A 27,902-nucleotide genomic window follows, 5' to 3' on the forward strand; every position below is an offset into this window, starting at 1 on the left:
AAGTAGGGCTGTTATGAGAGATGTCTGACAGATTCCATATTCCACATCAGCTGATCACGGGAGAGCATTAAAAAAACAGACCAAACCAAAAAAAAAATACAAAAAAGACACAAAAAACAATCCCTGCCCCTACAACCCTTTGCTCTTACAAATGCTGAGAAATGAGACAAAGCAAGCAGAACAAAGCCTTACTCTCTCGACCAAGGCCTACATCCTAGATCTCCAACTGTCTTACATAGAAGGGTTTTAACAGTCCACAGTGGAGGCTATGGTCTTTTAACCATATGCAGGCAAATACCAATTTGAAATGTCGGAAAGGACCCAGAAATCTCTCCCCAAAATGAACATATGAAATTCAACCATATTATCTACAAGAGCTTGGAGACATCCCAACAACAGGTTAGAACAGCCTTAACATATCTGATGTTTCAGCAAGAGCCCTCTGGGAACGGCTCGTGCCAACCTGCGCAGCTGCAAGCATCCAGCCTTCACACAAGATCAGGAGAAACCCAAGAACTCACCATGACAGTGAGCAACCAGAAACAACTTCAAAATCAGAGGTTTAAAAAAAAAAAAAAGGTTTATTCTTTTTTTTTGAAGGGTGGGACAGAAGACAGATAAAGGTCAGGCAGCCAACATGCATTTGAAACCGCCCAAGAGCCAAGAGCTCTTTAGTTAGTGTCCTACCTCCCTTCTGGAGGGGCTTTAAATCCTAGCTATACTTATGAGCACCGGAAATCCTACACGCATTTATGACAGCTAGGAAACACATTCACTTGGGCCAGTAAGCCTAGTAAATGACTTCTCCATCAAATGAAGGATAGAAATCCACTGCAAACACATGAGCCATGAGCAACATCATGAGGGGAAGTTCCTCCAATCTGCCACTTCCTAGAGGTTTATATAACAAGTAGACTTTTTGCACTGTCACCCGCTCAACCATCTCAGCTGAGATCTTAAAGTCATACCATGCTTTTCAGGTATGGTGAGCACATAGTACCTTCTCTGATTTCTCATTAATCAAAACCTGGTTTTGTCCAGCAGCATGACAATTTATTTCAGATCAGAATGAAAGCCCTTGCACACAGGGAGCTCTTACTACCTGTTGATTGTATATGCTGCATGCAGATGTTAATCATTTCAATTTGATTACACCCGTGCTCTGTTAACCCTACTGTTACTCCAGGAGGCAGTGGTCAACACCATGAAAGTCAACGCTGCTAACCACCTCTAATTCACACAGCCTCCTCTAAGACTTAAAAATTTGCGTTGAATGTAAACAGGGAACCATGAAATGCCTTACTAGGCTTTTTGAGCTTTCACTTTATTATATTGATGTCAGTCGCTCACAGTTTGGAGTTAGCTCACCGACAATTTAAACTAAGGTGTTAGATTTGCACTCAAGCAACATTTCCCTCTGCAGACTCTGGTGGGGACAGAGATGGGACTGCTTCAACCAGTCTAGCCTGAATCTGAACTTGACTCAGATCCTAACTGCACTTAATGAAGCTGAGATTTCTGCTGCCAAGACAGGATTAGGACCTAAAATAAGTATATAAAAAGTTTATAATTCATAAAGCACTTCCACTGGCAGAGAAGTTCATTGATTTGCCTCCAGAAAGGTCTAAACTGGGTTCTGTAAGCAATTTGCTCTAGTTTGCATATATATCATATTAAATATAGGATAATTTACATTATTAAACTGCCATAGGGGCAGGGGGAGGGGGCACGCTTCTGAATTGCACCATTGCAAGTCTGAGAGACGATTAATTAACCTCCTTAAATTGGCATTAGGGAAACAACTTTTTTTTTTTTTTTTTAATCACAGTTGAGGTGTAGATTTCAAACCCACTGACTAATCAAAGCAACATAGCTTCATTTTTAGAAGGCAAAAAGTGGAGGTAACTTTCATACGAAAAGTAGGAAACAAGATCTACCCTGCATTTAGTCACATCATTGTCATTCCCATCGCAAGTCTCCTTCTGAAAGTTTCCTACCCTCTTTCTTTGTACAGCAGGCTTGAATTGGGCTGTCAACAGGCTATGCTAAGCTAGTTATCAACTTTATCTGCATTTAGTAATCCCATATATCTTCAGGATGCATGAATAGCTTTGTTTAACATAATTGTGTGAATAGCCTACGTGCCTAACAGGATGAGCACAGGTGTGGACCTTTCAGGTCATTTCACTTCCTCCTTTGAAGTAAGTAAACGCACCTCTCCTCCTCAATAATCTCAGCAATTCTCTCAATAATCCGCACAGCTGAAAGTGAATTTCAAGGGAGAGACAATCACAAAGAAAGCAGCTACTTTCCCTCAGCGAGTGGCAAGGTTGAATATCAAAATCCTTAATTTATATGCAGCTTCTGCTTATTTAATTCAACTGTTTCAATTATGGTTTCTAGCAGGTCTTTAAAACAATGAGACGACCTTATTTAAAAAACCAAACAAACAACAACAACCCACACACAGGTTGTAAAGGCTATGATTTTAGTTTTTTCACAAATATGTATGAAGACCTTGGATGTTCCCGTCAGAGAGCTTCTGCTCTTAAGACATTAATATGCTTAAATACCTGAGGATTAGGTTTCAATTATTACAATCCCCCAGAGGTGTTTTGCTTTTTAATTCTTCATCATGCAAAGAATATGAAGTGTGATCAAGTTTTATGAGCCCACCCACAAAGGCATCAAATACGTTGACTCTTAATAACAACTTTGGAATGAAAAACCTAGTCTTGGTGAACGTATTTTAACGGGGGGGGGGGGGGGGGAAGGGGGGAGTAATACAACTTCCTGGTGGTCCCCAAAAGGTCAATCTATACAATTTCTTCATCTCTTTTCATCCTGTACTCCCTGCCACATCCCCACGGGCTTAAATGAGCCACATAAGGCACCTATACTTCCATACAAAGATACCTGCAGAGCACAAGAAATGGCAAGGCAGGTACACAGGACTCTCTTTAGTATTTGTTTTGTCATTGCTTCCCATGCTGAAGCTGGGGAGTGGGGTAGATCCAGTTTTCCCTGCTTTCTCCTTCTTTCCTATAAGATTTGGGGGAAAGAAGAACTGAAACCCAGGCATTTAACCTTGCTGGTGCTGAAAAGATTGAAGCGATTACCAGAATAAAAATGTAAACATCAATGGGAGTAGACTCATATAACCGGCCAAATAATACAATTTATTAATAAATATAGTCATTTAGTAAAACCGTCCACTTACTTTGTTTACGCAACAGGAATTTTAGGCCTGCTTCGAAATTATCTTTCATCCTCTGGGAAGGGAGTCTCATGCTTGGCTTCAAAGATGCTGGCATGAAGCACAGACCTTTTGTTTAATTGCTCCCTTTTGAAATGGAATATTAAGTCAAATGAAACCGAATATGAAAGAGAGAGGCCGTACTGGAGCTGATGAAAAGATGAAACGAACACAGACCATAACTGCCCCTTTCTGCCCTATCTATAATGTCCCATCCAGCCCCTGCAAATTGCTCCAGGGGAGGAAAGAAAAAGTTTGTTTTGGATCGAGAAAAGTGCACCACCCCCAAGTAAATACTTGTTTTACATACAATAGTATTCACAAACCGTACACCCAAGGCTGGCGTTCTCTAAAGCATTGGCACCGGGAAAACTCCCTCCTGACTGTAATGCAGTCACCGATATCAGCGGTATCCGAGTTAGACGAGGGCCACGTGAAAAATAAATGGGCAGTATTTTTAAAGAATCAAGGTTTCTACGCAGATGCATGGAAACATGGACAAACGTGTACATGCCTTTGCACATATACATGTCGGTAATCACATTCATAAACGCACAAACACCCACACCCCTGGGGACTCCAAGACTGAGGTCTCAACTTTTCGAGCACGCTAGAATCCAGTCTTGTGTTGAGAAGAAACTGCCTATCTGAATAGCTTGGACTGTATTTTCCTTCGCAGATACAAATTCCTGTGCAAACAAGTGGGAGTGCCTACTCTGAGGACTGTACTTATTAACATCTGATAAATTGTTTAACTTTGACAGAGAAAGCTTCACAGGGCAAAAAAAAAAAAAAAATGAAAGAAGGAAAAACAAAGGTTTCTTCACCCATTTTCACAACAGCAAAATTTTCTGCTCTTTTCACAGACATTCAGGACATCATTTACTTTTAAGTTTTGAAGCTTTAATGAAAACACTGCATTGTATTTGTACAGTTAAGTTAACAATTATAGATGCCACATGTATGAACTTTCTAGAGCGCAAGGAGCCAGCTTGCTTGGTCGGAGTGCCCTGAAATTCCTTGTAAAAAATGCTCGGTGCAAAGCTTTTATTTAGAATTTCGAAAGCTTCACTTTCTCTCCCTTGGAAAATTTTCACCTCAGATGAGTTATTGCAGGTTGGGATCTGACAGGTAAAGGAACGCAACCACGTACTTCACTTTTCGTACTGGGAAGTGTACAGTACTTGAGAAAGCAGTTCAACTGTGGCCCTAAAAGGGACGTGCAAACTGGAATTGTACAGCTGAGCATGACTCATTACACATAACATACTCTGAAACTCACAGGCAAAGTAGATCAAAGCTGCCATGTACATTTAAGTAAAAAGACAAGTTCTTTCTTCAGGCAAATAGAGAAATTAATTCTGTTCCTTGCCACTGTATGCAGGGAATTCTCTGTGCAGTCATAGCTCCATACCATACTGCAAATTATGGCCTGCTATAAATGAAAAATGCTGATTTGGGGATTGTTCACTTTGTTATAATTTTCCAAGAGTAATATCCTGCAGGGAACAGCCAAGTTAATACAATGTTTCCACTCAAAAATTGGCAGCCTGAATGCAGCCAATGGGGTGTATTTAATGAGCGTTTGCCTGCTGATATGTTATTGCAGAACATGCAGTATAAGGAGGTCTCTTATTTTTCCATCCCAGAAGGTAACTGTAGACTAGAGAAACTGCGTAACTAGTAATAGTTCTCTGGAATTGTAATACACTGTATATTTTTACTCTATTTAAGAGTGTTCTGTAATTCATAATGTCATTCAGCCGTTAGAAGCACACAGACACTGTTTTGTCTGGTTTATTCTCAAAGGTAAAGGCTTGTGATCTGCCCAGAGATGCAAGTCATACCAGTTACGGCTAAGCTGAGCTCCAACGTGCAGTAAGACATGCCATGCAATATTCATCTGCTCAGTTTGAACGAAACCATAGTTCATGGAGAAAACCACTTCCGACAGAAGTATTGTCAATTTTTCTTCAACCGACTCATGGCTGGTTGGGTATTTTCTCCAAGCTTCCTATTTCTGGCCCAGCAGACAAACAATTTACAGCAAAATATGAGACTGCAGTAATGTACAAAACAAAATCTGGTATTGAGCAACTGAACTGAAAAAATCCAAAGTGTCAAAAAATCCCTGCTGTTCCGTTCCAAGCACTACATGAAGATAACAGATGTGTGCAACGCTAAAATCATCCTCGCCGTCCCTTTCCCAAGCAGTTTTGCAAACACCTACAGCGCTCAGCGCTCCTTTCACATCTATCAGCTTATACAGAGCTCACGCGTCTCTGAAGGCTGAGATTAACCGAAATTTGGAGTGAAGAACATGCACACAAAGCAGACAAAGCTGCCTCTGAAGCGAGCGGTGATTTTAGCCAACTGCATTTCCCGCGGGGTCTCAGTGCTGCGCATCGAGGGCGCGGAGGAGGTTCTGACTCGTGTGACGGTCGCCCCGCGATGGGCACGATGGAGCACCTACAACCTGGAACGAAAAAGCCAGGTTCCCATGGCAGAAGCCACGGGAGCCCCTCTGACCAGGCACAGAAGGATACATAAACGCGTGCCAACAACTACACTGCACGGGAGGGAAGCACAGAACAGAGCATGATGTATACTGAATGCTGCAAGTTGCATCTAGTCACTGTTTTGATATATTTGGTACAACGTGTTCCACAACATAACTGTTTCACAGCCAGTTTTGTGCAAAGGGGCAGGGGGGGGGCAGGACCCTAACGCTGACTTGAGATTTCAGGCCACGTATTTCTACGCTGCATGCTAGAAGATGCTAACAAACGTGTGTGTGTGCACGCGCGTACGTGTGCCTGTGTGTGCGTGCATCTCCACAGCTTCCTTCTCCACCCCCATATACCGTGTGGGGAATCTGCTAATGCTTAAATGGTAGGGAAGGTCAAGGATTTATTGTGGGAAAGCCAACAGCAATTTCGCTGTCTCTCTGGAATTTTGCTCTACAAATGGTCAAATTGCACAGCTTAAGAAGAAAAATAAAAGTTACTCTTTAATTTAAGATTTTTAAGGAAACCATAGCTCTTCTGGTCTTCGAATCAAACATCTGACTGCAAAGATACACTGTGCATTTTCAGAAAGGGAAGAGAGAGTTATTTCTTAATAAGCAGAGCTCCTTCTATGTAATGGGGCAAGAAGCAGCTTTCCAGAAGTCAAAACGGGACTTCAGAAACCTATTCAGTAACAGGCCTGCCAAAAACCAAACCACCTTCCCTACCTTTCACCTGTATTTCCCAAGAACTTCATAAGCTTTCTCTAGGCCTCCCCCAAAATAAGAGTGAGGCAAGAGGGTGAGAGGGAGAGGGAGATCTCACGGGAGAGCTTCACTGCTTGCACGAGGACCTACGTGCCTTCAGCCACACGTACGCAGCTCTGGGCAACACCGAAGGCCGTGACCAGGAGTTTCACCAAGAGCAGGCGGACGTACGTTTTGCTGTGGAAGGGGGCAGCTAGCGGCAGCGTTGCTCCTCCGCCGTCCCTGCGTGCGGACGTGGACGCGTGTTGCAACACCGTCGTCCTGGCAGGGCAGCCGCAGCTGCCCCTGCAGCTGTCCTGGGCAGCGGCCAGGGGCTCGCGCTGAAGGTGCTTCCTCACACATCCAAGTCTCTTTTACGAGTCCCGAACTTGCATAAGACCACTGGCGCCGAGTTCGGTACGCTCTTGGTTTTACCAGTTGCCTTTTTAATTAACTTAATGCAATTAATAATGGGATGAGAGCCTATGAATTGCAAGGTGTGAAAACTTTGCTTGCTTTTGCTAAAGCTCCTCAGCGTTCAACTGGAGACGTTCCCTCAGCAGCCCAAGGTCACGGTAAATGTGAGGGCGAGACACAGCAATTTGCCCGTTAGGAGCAGAAGATTAAAAGCATTAAGCAGGCAATCCCAAGTAAAAAGAATGGAGCAACTGGCTTGTGCCAGACTCTTGCAGTGAACTGCCACTAAGTGACATAAAAAGCGAGTCTCTGTATTTCATCCCAAAGCCTCCAGCAGTTTGTTCCATTACCGAACCTCAAACCAGCTACTTTTTCAGCCAGTTGCATTTTGGACTTCTCTACACCCTTTTCTTTGTTTGCCACAGATATTTGAAAAGCAAGTACTCTGCAATTCTTTGCTCTCCCCACCTTTAAGCCCAGTATGGAATAGGTCAGTGGGGAAATTCAGTGTTTCGGCCTCCCTGCACTAACTTCTCTGCAGAGCTCGTTACAAACAGACTTCTTGGGGACTAGGTTCACCAGAGATGCATTCAGGTTCGAGGCCCCAGGGATTTTCTTTGGCATCACCTAAATTTCTCACCCAAGTGGCAAATTTTCTTCTTGCCGGGCTGATCAGGAAAGCAAACGAACGAGCTGCTCGGCGCTCACCAAACGTCACCAGAAACCCTCACGATGCCGTATGGAGAGGCACACGGCCACATGCCCTACCCAAAGAGCGCTACCCAACTAGCCCTGGAAACGGGGCAGGCAAATAGTGCGAGTGGTTGGAAGGTTTTCCAGAATCACTGAGAAGAAAAAAATTCAATCGCAGCCCTCGCTTAGTATCGCCAGTACATTAGAGACATAAAGCACTTTGTTTCAAAGGGGTCATTAAGCCTTTAACTATCCACTTAACATTAAAGCCACAAGCAATACTGGTCAAATAAATGTCTGTGCATGATTACACTTCAAATTTAGATGTGAAGCTATTGTATACAGCTGCGATCAGTGCAGACTTGTTCCTCTTCTAATGGATTTTAATTGCTGATAAAACAGGGCTTAGGACTGAGAGGTAAAACAAAGCTTGAAGGACGCACGTTTGCTCTGTCGCTCGTCGTCACGCTGCTCTGCCGATTAAGGGGGCTTCTCCTGCCTGTCCGGGACACATTACTAAAAAATTCAATTAAAAATAAATAGAAATGAATCTATGCGCAGGGAGTACCTTTCAGGAGGAAATGACATGACTGACAGCTGCCACGTGAAGCTGCTCTCCCTTCCTCGCCCCAGGGAAAGAGGCTGCACACAAACATTATACACCCGCACGCGCAGGGCCGGCAGATTCATCTGTGGAGCTACGTGTGGGAAAGCGAGTTTGAAGACGCCTGCTCTGCCCCAAAGCTGCAAGGTGGCCTAGGCATAAAGCCACTTCTCCTTCCCAAAGGAGCTTCGCGGCAGGGTGCAAAGCCCGCCCTACGCCCGGCTGAAAGCGCCTCGCAAGGGCGGCGCGCGAGCAGGCGTGCCCAGGGCCCAGCGTAGCTCAGCCTGGTCGGAAACAAAGCAAACACAACACACCCAGGCCCCACGCTGCTCCTCGGCGAGCCGGAGCAGTCTCCGCCGGCCGGGGCGCAGGTATCCCTGTAACGCTTTGATGAGGTGCGGAAGTTGTTCAGCACCTTTTACGGGCTCCCCCGATAGAGCAGGGCCAGGTTTTCCTAACAAAAGCTCGTTTGTTTTCAGGAATTATGTAAGGTCTGCAAACCAGCTACTGCCCTGAGATTTTGCCAGCGCAGAAAAGGGCCAAATTGACGGCACCAAGCTCTACGAACACCTACGAAGTCTCTACGGGATAAAAAAAAAAATTAAAAAGAAAATAAAAAGCAAGAGAGGAGACGCAGCGTCCCACCTGCTATCTTGGCATGCTGCAGTGAGCGCTGTCAATCAGAAAACACACAAACAAAAAGCACCCCAAAGCATGAACCCCTCACACCTCTCCAACAAAGCGCACTGCCACTGCACAATGCAGGTGCACCGTAAGTAATCTTATTTAAATATTTATCTACACTTGCATTTGGACTGCAGCAAAAAATCTAATTTGTATTCAGCAGCAGGATTCATGTTTACGCTGCAGAAAACAGTGCAGATTAATTTTCAATATTAATTAGAACAGAATATCCCAAAGATGTGAACTAATAAAATGCTTTTTTATATGCAGTCATTGCCAGTGGCACTTTGTAGACAACATGTAGTTCAAAGCTTAATAGATTTCCTTTTTTTTTTTCTTTCGTTTTCTATTGCGCCACAACTTAAAAACACTGGTAGACTTTCGCCAAAAAAAAAAAAAAAATAATAATAGTGCTGATGGATAAATTAAAAGGTCCTTAATGAAACAATAAATTAGGTATTTATTCACCTAGCTGTGCTTTAACGCAGTGAATCATGCCTAACCCAAACACAACCTTTGGGCTTATCCCGATGACGTGAAGCATACCAGACTACCGCGCTGAGGCCAGACAGCGCACGCAGGCAAGAAGCGCAGGCGTTTGGGGTGCCGCAGAGCTGCGCGCTCACCCCAGTGCTGCCAGGGAAGCCGTGCCCCTGGAAAATAATCCTTTATATAGGCAGTAAATGACCCCAGGAATAGCGGCTCCGGCCCACGGGCAGCACGCTGCAGGCAGCACCTCCAAGACCCAAATATTCTAGCATTTACACCTTACTGGGGATTCATCCGCCCCTTGTCTTATGTCTACGCAAATACTAGGAGGAGGAGAAAAAAAAAAAAAAAGGAAAATCTCTCCACGCATCCTGTATTTAAGGATATAATTTCATGTTCATGTAAAGTTTCTTGTTTGCAGGTTTTTTTTTTTGGGGGGGGGAGGGGGATGTTAAGCCATATCAAATCTATATAATAGTGCAGACAGTTATAATACACGGATCCTGACTTTATAATCCTCTTTTGATTGTCTCAGGGGAAATTCATTATTCTGAGCCCTACACAGTCAAGAAATAAAAAATAACACCAAGAAAACAAACAAACCCACCCTTCCCCCTTCCAAACTGAAAACATACAGAAGATTGGATACTTGAATGCAGGTTGCCTTTCAGCTTCTCCTTGCTATATTTCTCCTTGGCCGTACTTCCTCCAGCGCTAAAGCACTGCTGAGATGCTAAACCAAAATCCTCGGCAATACCTGAAGCAGATTAGTTGTAATTTCTATGCAGAATTCTTTATGCAGCATTCGTTATGCAGGCATACAGTGGCCTAAAAAGATTCCCCAAGAAGCAATTTTCACAGTCCTGCAGAGGACCTTGCCCCATGGGCTTCCTGCAGGACAGACAACCGTTTTGCCCCCAGCCCTTGCCGGCAGGAGCCAGCCCGGGAGACCTGCGCCCGTGCCCCCTCGCTTTAGGCAACGGCAGCCCAGGTAGCTGCTTGCTGCCCAGGTAAACGTCTGCTCTTCTTCCCTAGGGAAGAAACTCCTCCTCAGTCAAACTAGGAACTTCCTTTCCTGGTGGGCTTTAGCGTTTAACTCGGTCCACAGCTAAAGCAACCTGTCGCTTGTTGACGTCCCGCGCCGCGCACCACTCAGCTTTCAGTTTTCGCATAGGCAACCAGCTAGAGAGAAAAAGCAGTCTTCAGTTTTAAATATATAATCACCGTTCCCGAACTTCAAACGCTGGACTAGTTCCACCGCCTTTTAACGCTAAAGGCGGAGACCGTCCCTCAGCCTCTCTGCGAGCAGCCCAAATCGATTCCCTTCGTGGTTAAACCACCACAAACAGGAGCCTAGTGCCTAGCCCACCAGGTACTTCTTGGAGATAAACCATCAGCAGACTGCCAAGCTGCTCTGTTTTCTGCCTCTCGACCTCCAAAAGCATTTGTAGTAGGCATATAAAACAACTTTTCAAAATCCTGCTGGTGCTGGAAAGCATTCCTCGCATAACGTCGAGTTCATCATCAGAGCAGAGTCATTAATTAGAAATCAGGCAGAGAGAGGCTGCATTTTTCACGGTGTTCATACGTTTTTGAAATAAATTACTGCCTGCCTAGTAGTGGTTGTAATGCACCCAAATCACTAAACGCAAACTGCAAAATGTGCCTTTTAAAAAAAAATCACCTTTACTGAAAAAACCCCCCCACTATTTATTTAATTCAGTTCTGCAAACTACGTGGAGAATCTTGCATGTAGTGGAGCCTCCTGGCATTTCCATAGCAGGTCTCAGTAAAGTTATTGAAAAAAAAAAAAAAAACAACTTCTCGGGGACCTTCACTCCCCCTTGCCCAGCTCTCCTTTTCTTTTGAGAAGCACCTCAAAGATGCAAAGCTTCCCGTCCCACGATACGGCCACCGCCGCTGCCTTTAACTTCAGTGGACTTTAAAGCCCTCCTGCCATTTGTGCCAACAAAGTTTACTGAGGCTGTAGGGTGGCTATCAAGTATAAATACACCCCACCATCCTACTGCATGCATGACAATAAAGACACTTATCAGCAGAGAGCGTCTTTGAATTAGATCAAAACAGGAATCACGGAGAAGGCGTATCAGCACCAACGCTGGAAGTTACACCACAGTAAAGATGGAAAAGAGAGGATGCAAAAAAATTGTCCAAAAAAATGGTCCTTCACAATTCACGCAATACCTGACTCCATCTAGGAGGGGAAGGGGCTGCCTGCCTTTCAGCTTTCAAGCAAAATTGGCTGTGTATCGTGATTTGTATATTTGAATATTCATGTTTTTTAGTTGGTTACCAAGAACAACCCTGGGGCATACTGGGGAAAAAAAAAAAGCGGCAGAAGCAGAGAGAGACCACTGGAAAAGCTGCTCCCTCCAGCCCCTCGCATCATGTCTCTCGTGACTAGCGATCCCTTGCTGGTCAGCTTTAAGAAAGGAGACTGAAATTCAGGCTGCAGAGATGAGGACCCATTTTAACCCAGACCAGGATTAGGATCTAGACAGAATTTTTTCCACGTAGTGAAGTCAAAACACTTTCAATGGATGAAAGGCTCCATCCAACAATCACTGGGAATGAACAGGGAAAGGGACCAGGTGCATAGTATGCCCGAGTGTGGCATTTTTCTGTTTTTATTTTAAGAATCAGAAAACTGCACTCAGGCTTTTATTTTATGCAGTCATAAAACCAGTAGTTGTGAGAAGAAAAAACCACACACACTCAATGAGGGAACAGCAAACAAGCAACTTTCTTGCAAGCGCAGTGCTAGCGAGAGTAATAAATAATGCCCCATAATCCCAAATATGCTTTCTTCTAAGCACGTAATTCTATTAATGCACAGATACTCAGCTCTTTCTAAGAGCTGCTAAGGATTAAAAATATGAAGAAACAGGGTATTAAATAGTGTAGGAGGTCTTCCTATACTGCAGTGGCTTAACCAGGAAACTCTGCAACAGCATGTTGACCTGACACTACTATGTTATCAGCAATAACGTACAGCCTAATTGAGTGCAGACTAGTCTTAAAACTCCCGTAGTCTTTCCTATATCCTTTGCCTCCCTACATGGATTAAATTTTGTTGTACAGAAACAGTTATACTATACTACTCTATAACTTTAAGGTTTAATAGACAGCAGAAGATCATCATACGCACACTTCCACACAATTTGTTTGCTATCAAATAGATGCAGCACACAAATACAACAGGAAACCTTGCCCCAAATCCACATTCCTACATCTAAACTTCCAGTGGTTTCGGATACTTCCTTTTGTTCATGACTTCAATTTCACTTGTCTTCGAAGCAGCTCATTTCCAGGAACTGTCAAGTGTCTGCGCTCACTAGCCATCCCTTGCAAAAGTTGCCACGTGGGCATGTCAAAATCATCACTCCCTTAAACAATCTAATTTTTGTCCCCAGTTAAATAAGGCTTTTAAACCTGTTCCAACTCCAGGCCTACAAGCAACTCCCCTGATTTCAAGTGGATCGCACATATGCTTGGAATTACGCATTTGCCACAGCAGCTTGCTGAAATCAGAGCTATTGCTAATTATTTCCATTAAGAACTTTTCTCACTTCAGAACAACAAATTCATGCCCTCCTTCATCTGCAACATTCACTAAGTGTTAAGTTCCTAGTCTCGCTTTAATTACATGCACTTTAAAAATCTGTCTAATGTACTTTTATAAGTGCTACATAGGCAGGAGCTGCTTAAGTACCGGGTGGTATAGCAGTTGCTGTGGCAACACCATTTTTTAACTATAACGCAAGAGTGCCAGAGGCCTGTATAAACCAGGAATTGCACGTTAACGTATTGTCTCAGGGCTACAGTAAATAATTCATTTTTTCTCTGCTAAATATATATTTCTTCGTAAGAATTCCTATTTAGAAGTTTCAGGTCCAACATATCCAACGTGTGAGTGACATGTCACTCAACTCAATCAAGGTAATCCCAACAAGTTTAGGATCATTTCCTTTTCACCAGTCTATCTGACCGCTGCTTCGGCTGGCAGAAATCAACACTGAAGCCACGTCACTTTACACAACCTAAGGAATTCATCCATCTCAATCACATGCAACAGTGTTTCTAGAAACAATCCTTTAGGAAAAGAAAAGCGAACGGCAATTACCAGAATCTGTACTTACTTTTAAGCATAAACAGTCAGAAGACTCATTTAAAGTTATAACACTGACACCACAATATCTTGTGATGTGATTATAATTTATAATCTTACCTTCTGTTTCAGGAGAATTACTTTCTGGCATAGCCGTCATATAACATAGTGTGGTATTCTGTATCAGCCTTCCCTTTAAACTAGATGAGAAGGGTTTTCTTAGGCAAATGAAGTAATACAAAACTGATCTTGCAGTCCTGGCAGGCAAAATATCCCTAGATTTCAAAGGAGCGTTATGCCTAAGGTTTGCTGGATCAAGCCTCAATAGGAGATGCATGTCCTTACTGTAATTGAGAAGCAAGAGTTCCAGATTTTCCTCTTTCTCCTCCAACTCTCCCTAATTTCACCTTTTCCATAAACTCCCCTGCAATATAGCTGCAGAGCTTTTCTTCAAAGTATTAGCAAGGTGGAGATTAGAGCAAAAAATTTTTATCACAGCTAGCATGCCAGATAAGATCATTATTTTAAGATCTGCATTTCTCTGGGGTAAAGCATTCAGAAAGCTGTATGGGTAGGGACTGAAGAATATACTTCCCCCAAGATATGCTCCTACCTCTGCCCCCACTTCCCTAGAGTCTAAAAATCAAACTCCACCTCTGGGCCGGTAGGCAGCCTCTACCTGTGCATCCCAGGTTGCGGAGTTGGAAAGTCCATGTTCAACTCTTTATTATGCTTTGCATCATCAATGCCACCTTATTAGATATGTTGAATATCACCAATGATATCAGAGCCAGAACATTTCATTGCTTGGCTAAACTAATGGCATACAGTGTTTTCCTGCTCTCAGCACTGCATGATAAACACAATCTAAGAGCTCCGTTGCTTAATGCACTGTTAAATACCCTGCGCTGTTTGTTTTTCCCCTAAGAGAACTTCCTTCTCTTCCCTCTATGGATGACAGCCCATTTCAAAATCACACTACGGCTGATAATTTGTTGTTCAGCCAATCATGTGGAAGGGATGAAGCGGGGAACAGAACAGTTAGGAAGTTAGTAGCTGCAGAAAATTCTGAAAGGGACACTGCCAACCATACCTTGACAGAGAACGTAATCTATGGACAAAATTAAAATGTTTCTGCATTTTTTTAGAATGGCATATTAAAGAGCAAGATAGTAATCATCCTTTTTCAATGTCAACGTTCTAAGAATTGTAGTACTAAAAAAAAGAATAAAAAAGGAAAATAATAATATGCTAGAACCACGGAGGACTTCAACTGTTTTTCACTGTCAGACAAAACACGCAATGACGTTTTCCATCTCTACTGACCAAGCAAGCAATTGGCAGAGGTAATTAAAAGGCATCGGTTTTCCACACAAGGGAGCAAAAACTCAGGCATGAAGCTATCCCAACCCAACCCAGGTGAGAGTCCTAGGTATTTACAGCAATTGTGGATCTGATCCATTAATTTTAGGCTGACAGTATTTTTATCATTTGAGTTATCACACCTTCAGAATGAAAGTGCTATTTTGTATAATTACAAAAGCACAATTGATGGTAGTAATTTATTCCAGGGATTGAAGAAGTTCATTGCCAATCTAACAATGGATGGAATTATTGCTGACAATTTTACAAAACCTTTTATCAAAGTCTACGGGCCATTAAGTCCAACATTAGGATTACCAGTACGATATCATCATACTCAATAATATACCGTTGGCCCAGAACAATCCGTTGTCTAATCCAATCTATTACAGCTGGGCTGTTTCCTCAGAAGTCCCATGCTTGCTATTTCTGAAATCATCCAAGTCTTTGAAACAGAATTTGAGTTTAGCTGATAGACAGGATCCAATTAGTACCATATTAAAACTAGAGAAAATAGACCTGAGACCCTTTCAAGTGCCAATGGCCAATTCAGACTTTCATTTCATATGACACCCGGTTAGTAGAAGATACAGACGTTAGCTGAGCGTGCACACGTCTATTAAACTTTGTGATATGTGAAGGCAGCTCTGGGATACAGGCAACACGTTGAAAGAGGGAACGCTTCTCTCGAGAACCTCAAAGAATCCGGTTCTTGACATCCGTAGCATCTTTGATACCCTAGCTATCATGAATTAATTTGGTTCACAGTTAGTAATGACCAGACATAAAAGAAACAGAGATTGTGTTAACTAATTAGCTATTTTTGCTCTTAATTCACGGAATACGATGTGCTCACTGAGGCAAAACAGACCACTACTGTTCAAATCAAAAAGACCCCTCATTCAGGATAAGGGTCTGTTCTTCCCTCTTCGTGCTTGACAAATCTTGTGAGCGTCAAGGGGAATTACCCACACATATCGACGGGAACAACATCTTACACATTGATGAACAGAAACTTCAGAGAAGATGTTGCTGGATTAGTTAATCTGCCACAGACAACTGTGATAAAACGATGCTGCCTACGGGATCTGTCTCATTAAGGAGAGAAAGAGAGAGCAAGAAGCCTTGAAATAATAAAATCATTAACAAGAGCACCTTGCAGAGCTTATTAAGAAGGAAACAGACTGAAAATACCATTGCTCAACAACTAACTACTTATTGAAGACCAGATGGAAACAAGAGAGCATATCAATGGCAATCCTTTCAAAACCCAAACAGAAAGAAAAATATCAAACTCGTCCAGTAATTCGACATGCATCCTAACATAGATGTTTTAAGAGATGTTCAGGTCTGATCAGATAACTGAAGAGGCTTTGCCTTCACTTCCGACTGCAGATATGCTCATTCAAAGTAGTCAGATTATGAATTAGGAATTGGAGGGATCCCAGCTTTGCTTTTACACTGAATTGAAGCTGCTGCAACTCAACTACTCATGCTCCTTGGCAGGTAGGCGGACCTGAGGCTGGGAGCAAGCCCAGCACATGGCAATGCCCCGGTCCCCGCGTTTCCATCTCTAGACCTGCGGCTGAGGACTTGCTCCCACTCCTGAAAAAGGAGGTTCTGCCAGTAATTTCAGGAAAGCAATAACGGCACCAAAAGCTACCCAGATGCTGCAGCCATGACAATAAATGCAACATGTGGACGTAAGATAACCTTGCAAGCCACGTGCACTTCATTCAGGCTGCTGCACAGAGACACAGTTGAAAAATCTCATCTGTTTGCTTTCCTCAGCTTCACTAGTGAAACTTCAAATAAAAGTCCGTGCTCCTTTCTCAGTTCACGAATGTACAAGTAAACAAAGACTAACTAGTGAAGTTTTCATTAGAAAGCCAGATGGTAAATGTTCCACTTCTATGGGCGATCAGCACGCTTTCGGCTACCTTGCCCTGGTAGGGATAGTCTTACGGTGAGTGATCAAGATCAAATTATGAACCTGAAGAGGAAAATTTGCCCTTGCTGGGCATAATCCACTTTCTGTTCACATTACTTCAAGGCTCTACTGGGAAAGACCTGACACAGTACCTGAAGAAGGGGAGATGGGGCTGTTACTAGCTTTTTTGGCTGCTTATTTTTCAGGCAGCGACTTTTCTCCCTTGGGTTGACTCCAAGAACAAAGTTGCACTTTCACCACATCCCAACAGCAAGCCACCTCTCAGCAAAAGCTAAAGGCCCCAAATCCTACGCGCTGCTCTGTGGCTGCAAAACCTGTGTTTATGTGGAGACCCAACAGCTTAAATCATGGTCCAGCTCTGACAAGGCATCAGGGTTTTGCTAGCTAAAATTTCTGTTTTCAAAAAAATCGGTTTGTTTTCTTTGGTTTTCACTTGGTTTTTTTCCTATTTGTTTTCAAACAGGAAAAAAAAAGGCAGGGGCTCACTGCAAAACTCATCTGAACAACAGCAAAGCACACTGAATACTTTCTAACAAGTGGGAATGTCAAGTTTTCATTTATGAGAAATAAGCTATAATAGAAATAGAGGAAAAGACACCCAGCACATAAAACAGCTTTCAACTAAAAGTACCACTTTCTGTTCAACAGCTCCGGACAATGTGGAGCTAACCACCACTGTGCTTTCACTTAAGATTTTGAGAACATTTTCCCTTTCTTTTGGGGAGGTGGAGGGGTAGGGGGAAGGTGACGTTGTCTCCACCGCCCCAGTAGACCATCTCTGCACCTCCAGCTTCAACACAGCAAAGTAAGCTTGTCAAACGTTAATTGTATCTACTTCTTGCCACAGCTTTTCCTCCCCAGTGAAATGATTAAAGGAAATGAAGAATTTTCTTTTAGTCTTCCAGATTCCTAGTTTGTGCAAGCAGTTGTAAGTTTGCTGACACTTGGGTAAGACAACATTAACTTCCACTTGCAAAAGAAACAGTGATCATGTATACAAAAACGTGTTTTTACATGGCATTGAACTTCCCATATCTTATTATTCTGAAAAATCCTTTTATCAAACAGGTATCCTCAGAGTCTTCAGTATCTTTTACATTATAATAAGTGAAAAAGTTGGAAATAAGCACCGTACTGATCTCCTAGAATTGTGTGCTGTTGAGTACAGGGGATAGTGATCCAAAGAGTAGCTCCCTGCCTCCCCGAAGTGCACCATCAATCAGAGCTGCTTACTGCCTTAGATAACTCTTGGCATATTTTCTTGAGTTAATCAGTACTGCTTTGTACAGAGTATAACCAGCTATGATAGAGTAATTAAGTGACTATGTATTTTTGATACTACTTTCACAATCTTCCCCACAAACCACATGGGATTTTTCAATAGCACAATACAGCTACTAAAAATTAATACAAAATAATAAATGCCACCATCAGGAAACAAAGGCCAAGCAGACCTTTACTTTCCCAGTTTTCTCCTAATTAGGATGCTCTCATCGGAAGTCCAAATGCAGCAGCAGAAGCTCGAAGTGAACCATGAAGCACGTCCCCTCGGAAACACCAGAGATAACGCACAACCCACACGCACATCCACCAAAAGCTGTTTTCTGCATCTCTGCTCACGCCACATCCGTCGGAGTTTACAGCTCAGGAACACAGATAGGCAGGAGAGCTAAGGCTGAAGCAAACGGCAAACGGTTGGGAAGCACCTGCTTGAGAGTTCCCCAGTACAAGAGAATGGCAAGGGGAATCCTTTTCCCCGCTAAATACCTGCTTTTGGAAGACTAGTAAGAAAACCTAAGCGTCGAAGACACAGCACAACGCCACCCGTACAAAACAAACGCGTATTTCATGTTAATGTAAGCTTTGGTTAAGCGGCTTGTGTTGAAACGCCACCTGGCATTCCAAGTGTAACCCAGCTTAATCATATCTCCTGAAAACCACATCATAAATAACATGAAATATGCAGCATGCTACCCTAATTGCAGAGGTTGTCCCGTTTACTAGAAGTCATTTATTTATTCAAATGAGTTGAACTATGTGATTCAATCTGAATCATGGGAACTAGTTACCGATTTGTGCAAATTTGTGCTTCTTTGCTGAGGGCATTGTTGAAACAACTGACCTGACTGCCAAAACAAGCTTCTTCCTTGAACCTTGCCACCTTCCTCAGCCTTATCTGCTGAGTGAACTTCCGAAAACTGGGTTGTTCTCCAAATGGATTTTGGATGTAAGGGTTAAAAAAAGAAAAGGAGAGGTTCACAATTAACTACATGCAATCAAAAAAAAAAAAAAGGTATTTCCCAGACCCAGACCAGGGAACTGCTTAGCATTAGGAAATCACACGTGCAACCATAATAGCACTTTGCAGCAGAATTGAGGTATGCACACCTCAGAAAGTACTATTAACTGCCTTACATCCGAGTCATGTTCAACTTTCAGAATCGCGCCTCTCAGATCTTAACGGGGGGTGTGCATACACCTCCACAGACAGCAGCAGCTACAGGTTTTAGTTTTGCATTTTTTGTTTGCTCATATATTCAGTTAGCAGGCATCGCAGATCTGAGAACTGCCGTTAAAGGCGCGCTGAATGAACATGGCAAGGGCGACCGCGGAAACACGGGCTGACACCCCATCTCGATCCCAGGCAGGCGGCATCCCACTGCAGGCAAAACCCCAGCACGTTTCGGGGAGCCAAGGGGGTCAACCTGTCCAAGGGGCACGGGTTGGCCAGCCTCCCCCGTGGGATAGGAAACCCACCCCAGAAAGGACGTGCAGAAATGCCGAAATGGCCCCCAGTGAAACAGGGGAGGCGGTGCTCCGTGTGAGACGTCATCTCGGAGCTGGAGAACAACCCCCAAGTTACCTCAAACTGCAGGCAGGGTTCAGCACTGGTTAGGGTACGGGGCTAGAGGCCAAGATCCTAAAACCTAGCATTGGCAGTGGCCAGCAGTGCTGCCTCAGGCAGCCAGTCGAAGCCTCCACGGCTCAGCTCCTGTGGCATCCGAAGGGTAAAACAACGCTTTCCCCACCTCGGAGAAGGGCTCTGCGAGCCGCACCGCCTCGATGCAGAGAGCAGCTGATTTCCAGAGCTTTTTCTGGTTATTTTCATGTTTACTGCTGAAGCCGGTGAAGTGAAATCCAGCATTGCTGCACTGTGCTTTGGTTACAAAACGCACGCAACCCCCGTTCCCACAAACGGATAATTTTCTTCTCGCAAAAGCCTAAGCTAAAATACCCCTATCCTGTCATCAAAATAGCTGGTTTATATCCTCTTCTCCTTCCTTCCACATTTCGCTGGAAAATATCTAGCCTAGGACCGGCCCTGCCAACTTACGTGGCTCTGCTGGCCCCAGCGCCGCCAGCAGCAGCGATCCACCACCGATGGCCGTATTGGCCACCACCACCCGCACAGGGAGAGCTATCCTGGCAAAGCTGCTTTTGCTAGTACTGCCTTTTTTTTTTTTTTGGGCTTGGGATGGGGGAGCTGGCAAAAACATAGCTTTTTCAAGGCAAACCGAGCACAGGGTGGAAGGGAATAACGTGCCACCAAGTGCCAGTGCACTTAGCATAGGCCTTGCCCTAGGCTGGGGAGATCGCACAACTCCGGAGGTGAGGCTGAGGAGCTGCCACACTTTCAGCCAGCACCTTTGCAACATAAAGCAACCGCAGAGCTTTAACTGCTCTACAAAGGAGGAGCGCTTTTAACCCACACGCTATCCCCGCCGTGTCCTTTGGGGCATAGCTCCTGCATGGCATCTTCAGCCCTACCAGTCCTAAGTCCCAACCCACATGCTCACACATCAAGAAGCTCTCATTCCTGTTTCAGGTTAGCAAAATGCACCGAAGGCAGTAAAGTAATGGATTTTAACCCCCCCACCCCCAACCTTGGATGAAAATGAAAAAAAGATCACAAACATTTCAGACTGTACCTATGTCTCCACTTAATGTTTATACAGACTGGAGCTAAGCTTGTTACGGATAGGCCAATGACAGTTTGCCCCCCCCCCACCTCCAAAACTTCAGTTTTCCAGTGGGAAGAATGGAATTGAAGCTAATTTATTAATTTAAGCCAGACCCAGCAAATATGCTATGGTCAAAAAATTGAGTGGGAAGGAGATTTAGGAAAATTAAGTCATGTTCTGAAATGTTTAAAACAAACCTGTAACTTTTCATTTCAAACAGCATTTAATTTTCCTTTTTAGCCAACTTAGGAAGAAAACAAATGGTCTCAGGTCAAATAAAATCTTCCAGATTATCCTAGAATATGTTTTTTTAGTTAGTTAGTGTTGGGGGGGGTTCTTCTTTTGTTTTTTCTTCTTCTTCTCTCTGCTTCACTAGAACCACCCTGACACATTTGTTTCAGTTTGACTGGAACTACTCTTTTGCTTCCATTTTTTTTTTGGCTCAGCTGCTGAAACAAACAAAAACCACCCATGATTTGATGCAATCTAATCTTGAGACATGCATGTGAACACGTAGATGTTTACTTTCATGTACGCAGACGTGCTGTGCTGGAGAAGGCTGCCTAGCTGTAGGAGGAACCTTACCGCTGCCTCGCATGGATCCATCCACAGGCAAAACGCACCTTGTGTTAGAGATTCAAATCGAAAGCTCACACCCCATATGCATAGCTCACAAGCTACATTTACTCAGCACTGCTCTCTCCTAGCGCTGTCAATATGGCAGCAAGCGTACCTCTAAGCTCAGTGGCCAAGCAGTGGCGCCTTGTCTTTTCGCTGTGGTCATCAGAAAGATTATCCCAAGGAGAAAACTAACAAGTGGGTTTCGCATGCTTCTTGCCTGTGAGCAACCCCTGTTAAAAAGCACAGAGAGCACCAGACCCATACCTACGCATGCACACTCTCTCCCTATGGGAGAAACCACTCAGGCATATCCCAGCTGTCCTAATAAACAACAACCCTGCTTCAGCGGGAATGGACAATTTGGTACAGCTTCTCTGTACATGCAGTACAATTTTTTTTTCCACATTTCTTTTAGGAGTAACTTCTGCTTCCCATATTCTTGCCAAATGTTCTGTAACTATTTATAAAGGGAAAAAAACAACCAACCAAAAAAAAAAATTATTACTCGATACTATTAGGTCTGCAGAACGCAGTCCTAAATAAAGGAGCATTACAGACCAGTTTCACATACTCGGAAGCCAAGAAGCAACGCATCAATAACCAGCATGGACAGGAATGATACTAGACCTCATACAGCACCTACTAATAAGGCATTCCTAGAAGTGAAAGTGCACAGGAGGAGATCAAACTGATATGCGCTTAACAGGGTGACCGCATACCGTACTAGGTTGCGCAGCAACTCTCAGAGTCCACATAAAGCATCCAAGAGCGGCTGTGTACCATTAACTCCTCACAAAGCAAAATGCACCTGAATGCTTTCTACCCACATCCGCGCAAAGTTGATCAAATCGTTGTGCCAGCTCCCCACGTCCCATGCGTTTCACGGGCTCTCCAGAGCAGACGAGGATAAACAACAACCTTACTTGGGGCGGAGGACTTCCGATGGGTCAGACCTAGCGTGGCTTTTGCCTGCCCTGGTCACCCAGACACCATTGCATCTGCCTCACCTGAGGAGTGCAGGCCCCTCCGCTAGTCCCCCGGCGTCAGCCCCGGCTGGCTGTCACGCAGTCTGGGTGAAGCAGCAGCTCCCGCTCCATAACCACCTGCGGGACCAGCGCTGGGTGAAGCACCGTGTAGCACCCGGACAGGCAAATACTTCTCCACCTACAGTAGGACACGGTGCTTGATCTCAGCTTGAGGTGAGATCAAGACAGAGAAGTACCCTATTCATAGCTATAACTACTCAAGCGGTCAGAGGCTACGCATCTTCTGCAACCGCTATGGAGCAAATCTGGGCAAGGAAAAGCTAGAATGCACCTTCCACTGAGGAGAAATAAAAACTCCGCTGCCTTTTCTAGCAGCTTCCCCTTTTTGCTCAAACCAGCGAAGTCTGCGGGACTGACTGCGGTGCCCATGCCAGCCGAGCCCCGACTGGCAGAATTGCCTTTTTCCCTAGCAAATGCTCAAGCATAGCTGAACAGCACAATGGTATTTTGTGAATAATAAACAAACATACAAATAAAAGACTTCTAATGCAATTTATACACTATCTAGATAACAACGTTTCTAGCAGGTGGGTCAATTTTTACAGAGTAAGAATCCCCCTATGTTCTGACTAGTCTAGATCAGAAAGGTTTGTCGGCTGGGTTACCCTAGCCAGTGCTTTTAACGCAGACCAACCCAAGGACGCGTTTACCACTACAGCCGATTCTGGGACCCCAGTGAAAGTTTGACAAGACAAAGTACTTCTCTCACGGTATAACCGCATCTACATTGCACTAGCACGTTTGCAATACAGGGTCGAGTCTAACATGAGATTTGATGCAAGTTCTCAACTCTGTAAACATTAGTGCATATAACATACTGACTACTGATTGGGAATGTATGTTAGTTCTCCCTTGGATACAACACTAACATGCACAAGGCAGCTGTACCCTCTGACGCGCACACACACTCCCAAAACTTGGATTGATCCAGGACTTTGAGGGAACATCAACAGTTTCTATGCAAAACCACTCCATCAAGATACCGTTGTCCTCCCTAAAGTGAAGTCAACCTTTCACCAAGATTGTTTCTGAAGAACCACCAACAAATGCAGTTTGTGCTCAAGAAAGATAAGGACACCTCGTGAAGGAACGGGTTTGGCTAGTCTTGCTGCTACAGCTAGCATATCCCAATGATTTCAGGGATATATGGATACCCAAATGCAAAAAGTCAGCCCTCAGGAACGCTACGGCATTACGTGACGCTCCCTGAAAGTCCCTCTCTGTAAATTAACAAATGAATTACAATGGTCTGCTCCGATTGCAAAGTCTTCAGGGCATCGGTTTGATTTCTAGGTTATCTGCAAATCTCTTAATATACTCTTAATGCAAGAAATAATACATTTGTGGTTACTACTGTCAGTTTCAAATACAGTTTGTTCACCACACACGAGTACTTTGTTGAGGCCAATCTCTTTTGTAGCGTTTTGCACACAGTGTATTTGCAGGTTGCCCAAATAAAGAGATGCACTTCTGTTACTTCCCTTCCCTGCGTATCAGAAATTTCCCCGAAAGCCAGGGTTTGGGTTTTGATCTTAATCATTCATACACTGAGGCTTTGGAGCAAGACCAGTCCACACTCTGACTTTATATGTTTAATTATATTATTTCACCAAATTGAACTCTATCAGTGGATAGATTTTCATACATAGAACTGTATTCACCTCTGGGATGAATACGCATCTGTCGTAAACACGGATGAAATACAACATACGGCGCAGAACCTCCAATCCCAGAGGCAGCATTACACAACATTGCACACACGTAGCACATAGGTAAACACTGCACAGAATCTCAGATGGATGTTTTTTACTTCATGTGAACATGAATATTTCAATACCCTTAAGGAATCTACTTTCCCTTTGTTTTTCAAAAAGCAGTATAAAGCATTAGGTACAAAAAGGCACCAGAGAACTTTTGCAGCTACGGAGCTGCCCAGCGCGTTTGCACGCATGCTCCCAGCATACAGCAGTGCGCTCCTGGCCCACAGTGGCTGTAACTACAGATCCAAGCGAACGATAAAAAAACCCCAACAAAAACCATTTTGCTTCAATCGCAGTGTTATCACTGAGCACTGACACACAAAACGGACATTGGTCATGTGCATTCTGCAATAAGCAGCATGCCTGCTATCACAGGTATTTATCTTAGGTACCACTTAACAGGCCATCCTGAGTACATGAAAGGAAATCCAGATTAGTTCCACTATTATTAATCTGGGTCAACATTAGAGCATATACAGCAGGTATTGATGCTTGTGAGTGTTATTTCAATTTCTAACACCACCACTTGCTTTTGGATATATTTTTTTAATATCTTAATGACTAGGGTGTTACAGCTAAACTAGTTTTCTCTCATCCATATTCAAAGATCTCATTCTAAAGTTTTGGGAAAAGACACAACTGTATTTAAATTTCCATTCAAATATTATATTGATCAGATTTTATGGGGCGATTTTGACATTCTTCTGACAAGAATAACATTTGTGCACCAGCACTATTTCTTTGAGGTATCTCCTCTTTTGGGCAATAGAATGAATCAGGCTGAAATTATGTAGTTTCAAAAAGTATGAATTCCTATGTCATTTGAACTTCCTGTAGCAACAGAATTTTATCTTGTAGCTTGTCAGCACGGCACAGGTTTGTTACAGCATGTTTACTTTCAAAATAATGCCAAATTCTGATGCTGGGATCCTATCGCTTGACCCAGGAGGTAGAGTCTAGACATATGTGGATGGTCCACTACCTGTGGTATCTCATCACTCTCAAATGCAACTTGATTATGTACCACTGACTTACTTTCTTGCTGAAGTAGGGAGCAATAAAGACCAATCAATTAATTCAGGCTTCTTGAAGACTTTGTTCTGCCTTCATCTTTGTCATTGAGCTGCAAGTTCTTCTCATACAGTTATTTACTAACAGAACATACTGAGAATAAACTCTAGCGGGTTTATCACTTGGCTGTTGGCTATCCAGCAATCCTCAAATAACCGGTACCCTCATCATATTATGAGATACAGTATCAAGCACTATAAACAAGATATTCCTCCTCAGAATCTACATATTCTACAGGGCATACGCACCTGAGATTGCATTTCAAAAGACTTAGCACAAGCTCAGCAGAGGGAGTCAGCTTGCTTCCCATCATTTTCAAAGAGCGTAAGAAAAAAAGAAAAGAAGGAAAGAAAAACTGCCTGCATTACATCAACAACAGGTATGAACTTGATTGCTGGAACAAGAGAATCTCTTGACTTTTTTAAGGTTGTGCAACTAGCGCTTTAGAAAGGTATGTTTCCGTCCACAGTCATGAAAGACTAATTCAGTTGTTTTAAGCCATGCAGCCTTTCCAGAAACTATTAATTCCCTTCTCCCGCTTTATATTTAAAAAGAAAGAAAGGGAAAAAAAATCTGCTTTTTTCACTACTGGCAGATTTCCAAGATAAAGACGACTGCACTCTGCCTGGAACAGCAGTCGGGGCCTGCTCTTGAAACTCACAAAAGGGAACACCACACACAGAGAAAAAGCGACGGATCTGATCAGCCAGAAACGTTTTCTCACCCTCTAAACCAGTTTCTCCAAAAAGGAAAAAAGAAAACGGCGAGCCGGCGGCAGCCCGCTCCGCGCCGTTCCCACGCACCGCGGAGCCGGGCGGTCACGCCGCGGCGGGACGAGGGAGGGCCGGCCAGGTCGGGCCGGGAGGGACCGGGATAAATAACTCCTATTTAACCGGCAGAAACAGAAAGAACATGAAGTTTTCCCTGTTTCTACCTTCCTTCCCCCCTCCCCCCGCCCGCCCGCCCAGGTGCGGATCTTTTTGCGGGACGAGCAGCGACGCCAGGTCAAGGCGACCGACCCGACGGCGGGCGGGGGCTGCCGGAGCGGTACTCGCAGGGGGGCGGCGCGGCCGCGCAGCCCCCGCGCCGCTCCGCGGGGTCCGGCCCCGGCGGGGGGCGGCAGCACGGGGCGGTGCGGTGCGGAGCGGGGCCCGGCGGCCGCCCCGCGGCTGAGCCAGGGCGGCCCGGAGCGCGCTCCGCGGAGCGATTGGGCAACGCGGGAAGGGGATTGGGGGGGGGGGAAGAGAAAAGCAAAGGGGGGGGGAAAGGCAAAGGAGGAAAAAAAGTACAACCGATGGGATGTGCCAAGGTTTATTCCCTTTTATTTCCTCCACCCCCACAAAAGAAAATAAGCCTAGAATCAGGAAGTCAGACTGCGTGATCGCTGCTATAGGTTTGCTTTTTTTTTCTTTCTTTCTTCTCCCTCCTCCTCTCTCTCCCTTTTTTTTTTTTTTTTTAAAGGAAAGAAGTTGGGACTTTCCCTGCGCCGCTCCCAAGGGGAGGCAGCGGCGCGCCCGCCCCCGGGGCGCCCCCGGCGCGGCCCGTACCTTTCTTCTCCTCCACGACGGAGCAGTGGGCGACGCGCCCCAGCAGTAGCAGCAGCAGCAGCAGCAGCAGCGGCGGCGGCGGCAGCAGCACCGGGACAGCGGCCCCGCGGGGCCCGGCGGCGGCGGCGGCGCTGCGGCCGCCCATGCTGCGGGACGGCCGCTCCCGCGGTGCGGCGCGGCGCGGTTGGAGCGCACGGAGAAGCTTTCCGCGGAGCTGCCCCGCTCCTGCCGCGGCCGCGCTCAGCCCCGCTCCGCGGCTGCTCCCCGCAGCATGCCGCGCCGTCGAGGGCTGCGCGCACACGTGCGTGCCCGCTGCCTGCCTGCCTGCCTTCCTCTCCTGCTTCCTCCTCCTCCTCCTCGTCGTCCTCGGCAGCGACGGGTGCGCGGGGTGGCGGAGCGGCTGGCGCCGGCTGCGGGACGGGGCGCGCCCGGCTGCGCTCTCCGCCCGGCCGCGGAGCGCAGCGGCTCCCTCTGGGGACGCCGCGGAGGAGGAGGAGGAGGAGGATGGGGCGGGAGCAAGGAGGAGGAGGAGGAACCGGCGGCGCCTTCCCCGCCCAGGTGGGGAAGGGCGGCCCCGCCACCTGTGCCGCGGTGGGGGGGCGAGGGCAGGGGGCGGCCCCGCTCCGCGCCCTTGGCGCTGGCAGCGAGCAGTCGCTCCGCGGAGGAAGTTACTGAGCAAACAGGCTGAGGGACACAAGTGTTCCCCGGGGGCTCCGGCGAAATTCACGGACACGAAGCAAAAGCGCCTATGCGGACTTCTCCTCCCTCCTTCCCCACCCCCCAACCCCGTCCCAGGAGGGCAAAGCACGCTGTTCAGTATTTAGTGGTATATGCTTGTGGTTAGAGCGTCTTGGTTTTAACCCAACACCTTTCCCCAAAACCGGGAGGAAGCAGCGTCTCGTCAGACAGGCGTGTAAATCGGGACGCAGAAGTGGCACTCGTCCCGGCCGGGATCTCCCCGAGTCAAGTCAGTCTGCTGCCACCTCCTGAGTCAACCTCCAGATTTGTTAAATGCTGTTGCTAATTTCTTCATAACGCTCTTGCGAAGACTGAGGTC

The 27,902-nt window shown here is 45.2% G+C and overlaps 1 protein-coding gene across 2 annotated transcripts in view; it reads right to left on the reverse strand.

Annotated features, from left to right (window-relative positions):
• Positions 1 to 27,301, reverse strand: part of EGFR (epidermal growth factor receptor) — a 162,129-nt gene extending 134,828 nt beyond the window's left edge. Inside the window, exon 1 of one of the 2 annotated variants that reach the window (XM_068936018.1) lies at positions 26,846 to 27,301. In XM_068936018.1, the coding sequence (XP_068792119.1) occupies positions 26,846 to 26,990 (145 nt within the window). In that variant the 5' untranslated portion in view covers positions 26,991 to 27,301. The remainder of the gene's footprint in view (positions 1 to 26,845) is intronic. The other variant, XM_068936017.1, reaches the window with a different exon arrangement.
• Positions 27,302 to 27,902: the final 601 nt, after the last annotated feature.

This window comes from Struthio camelus, chromosome 2, assembly GCF_040807025.1.
Source record: "Struthio camelus isolate bStrCam1 chromosome 2, bStrCam1.hap1, whole genome shotgun sequence".
Lineage (NCBI taxonomy): Eukaryota > Metazoa > Chordata > Aves > Struthioniformes > Struthionidae > Struthio > Struthio camelus.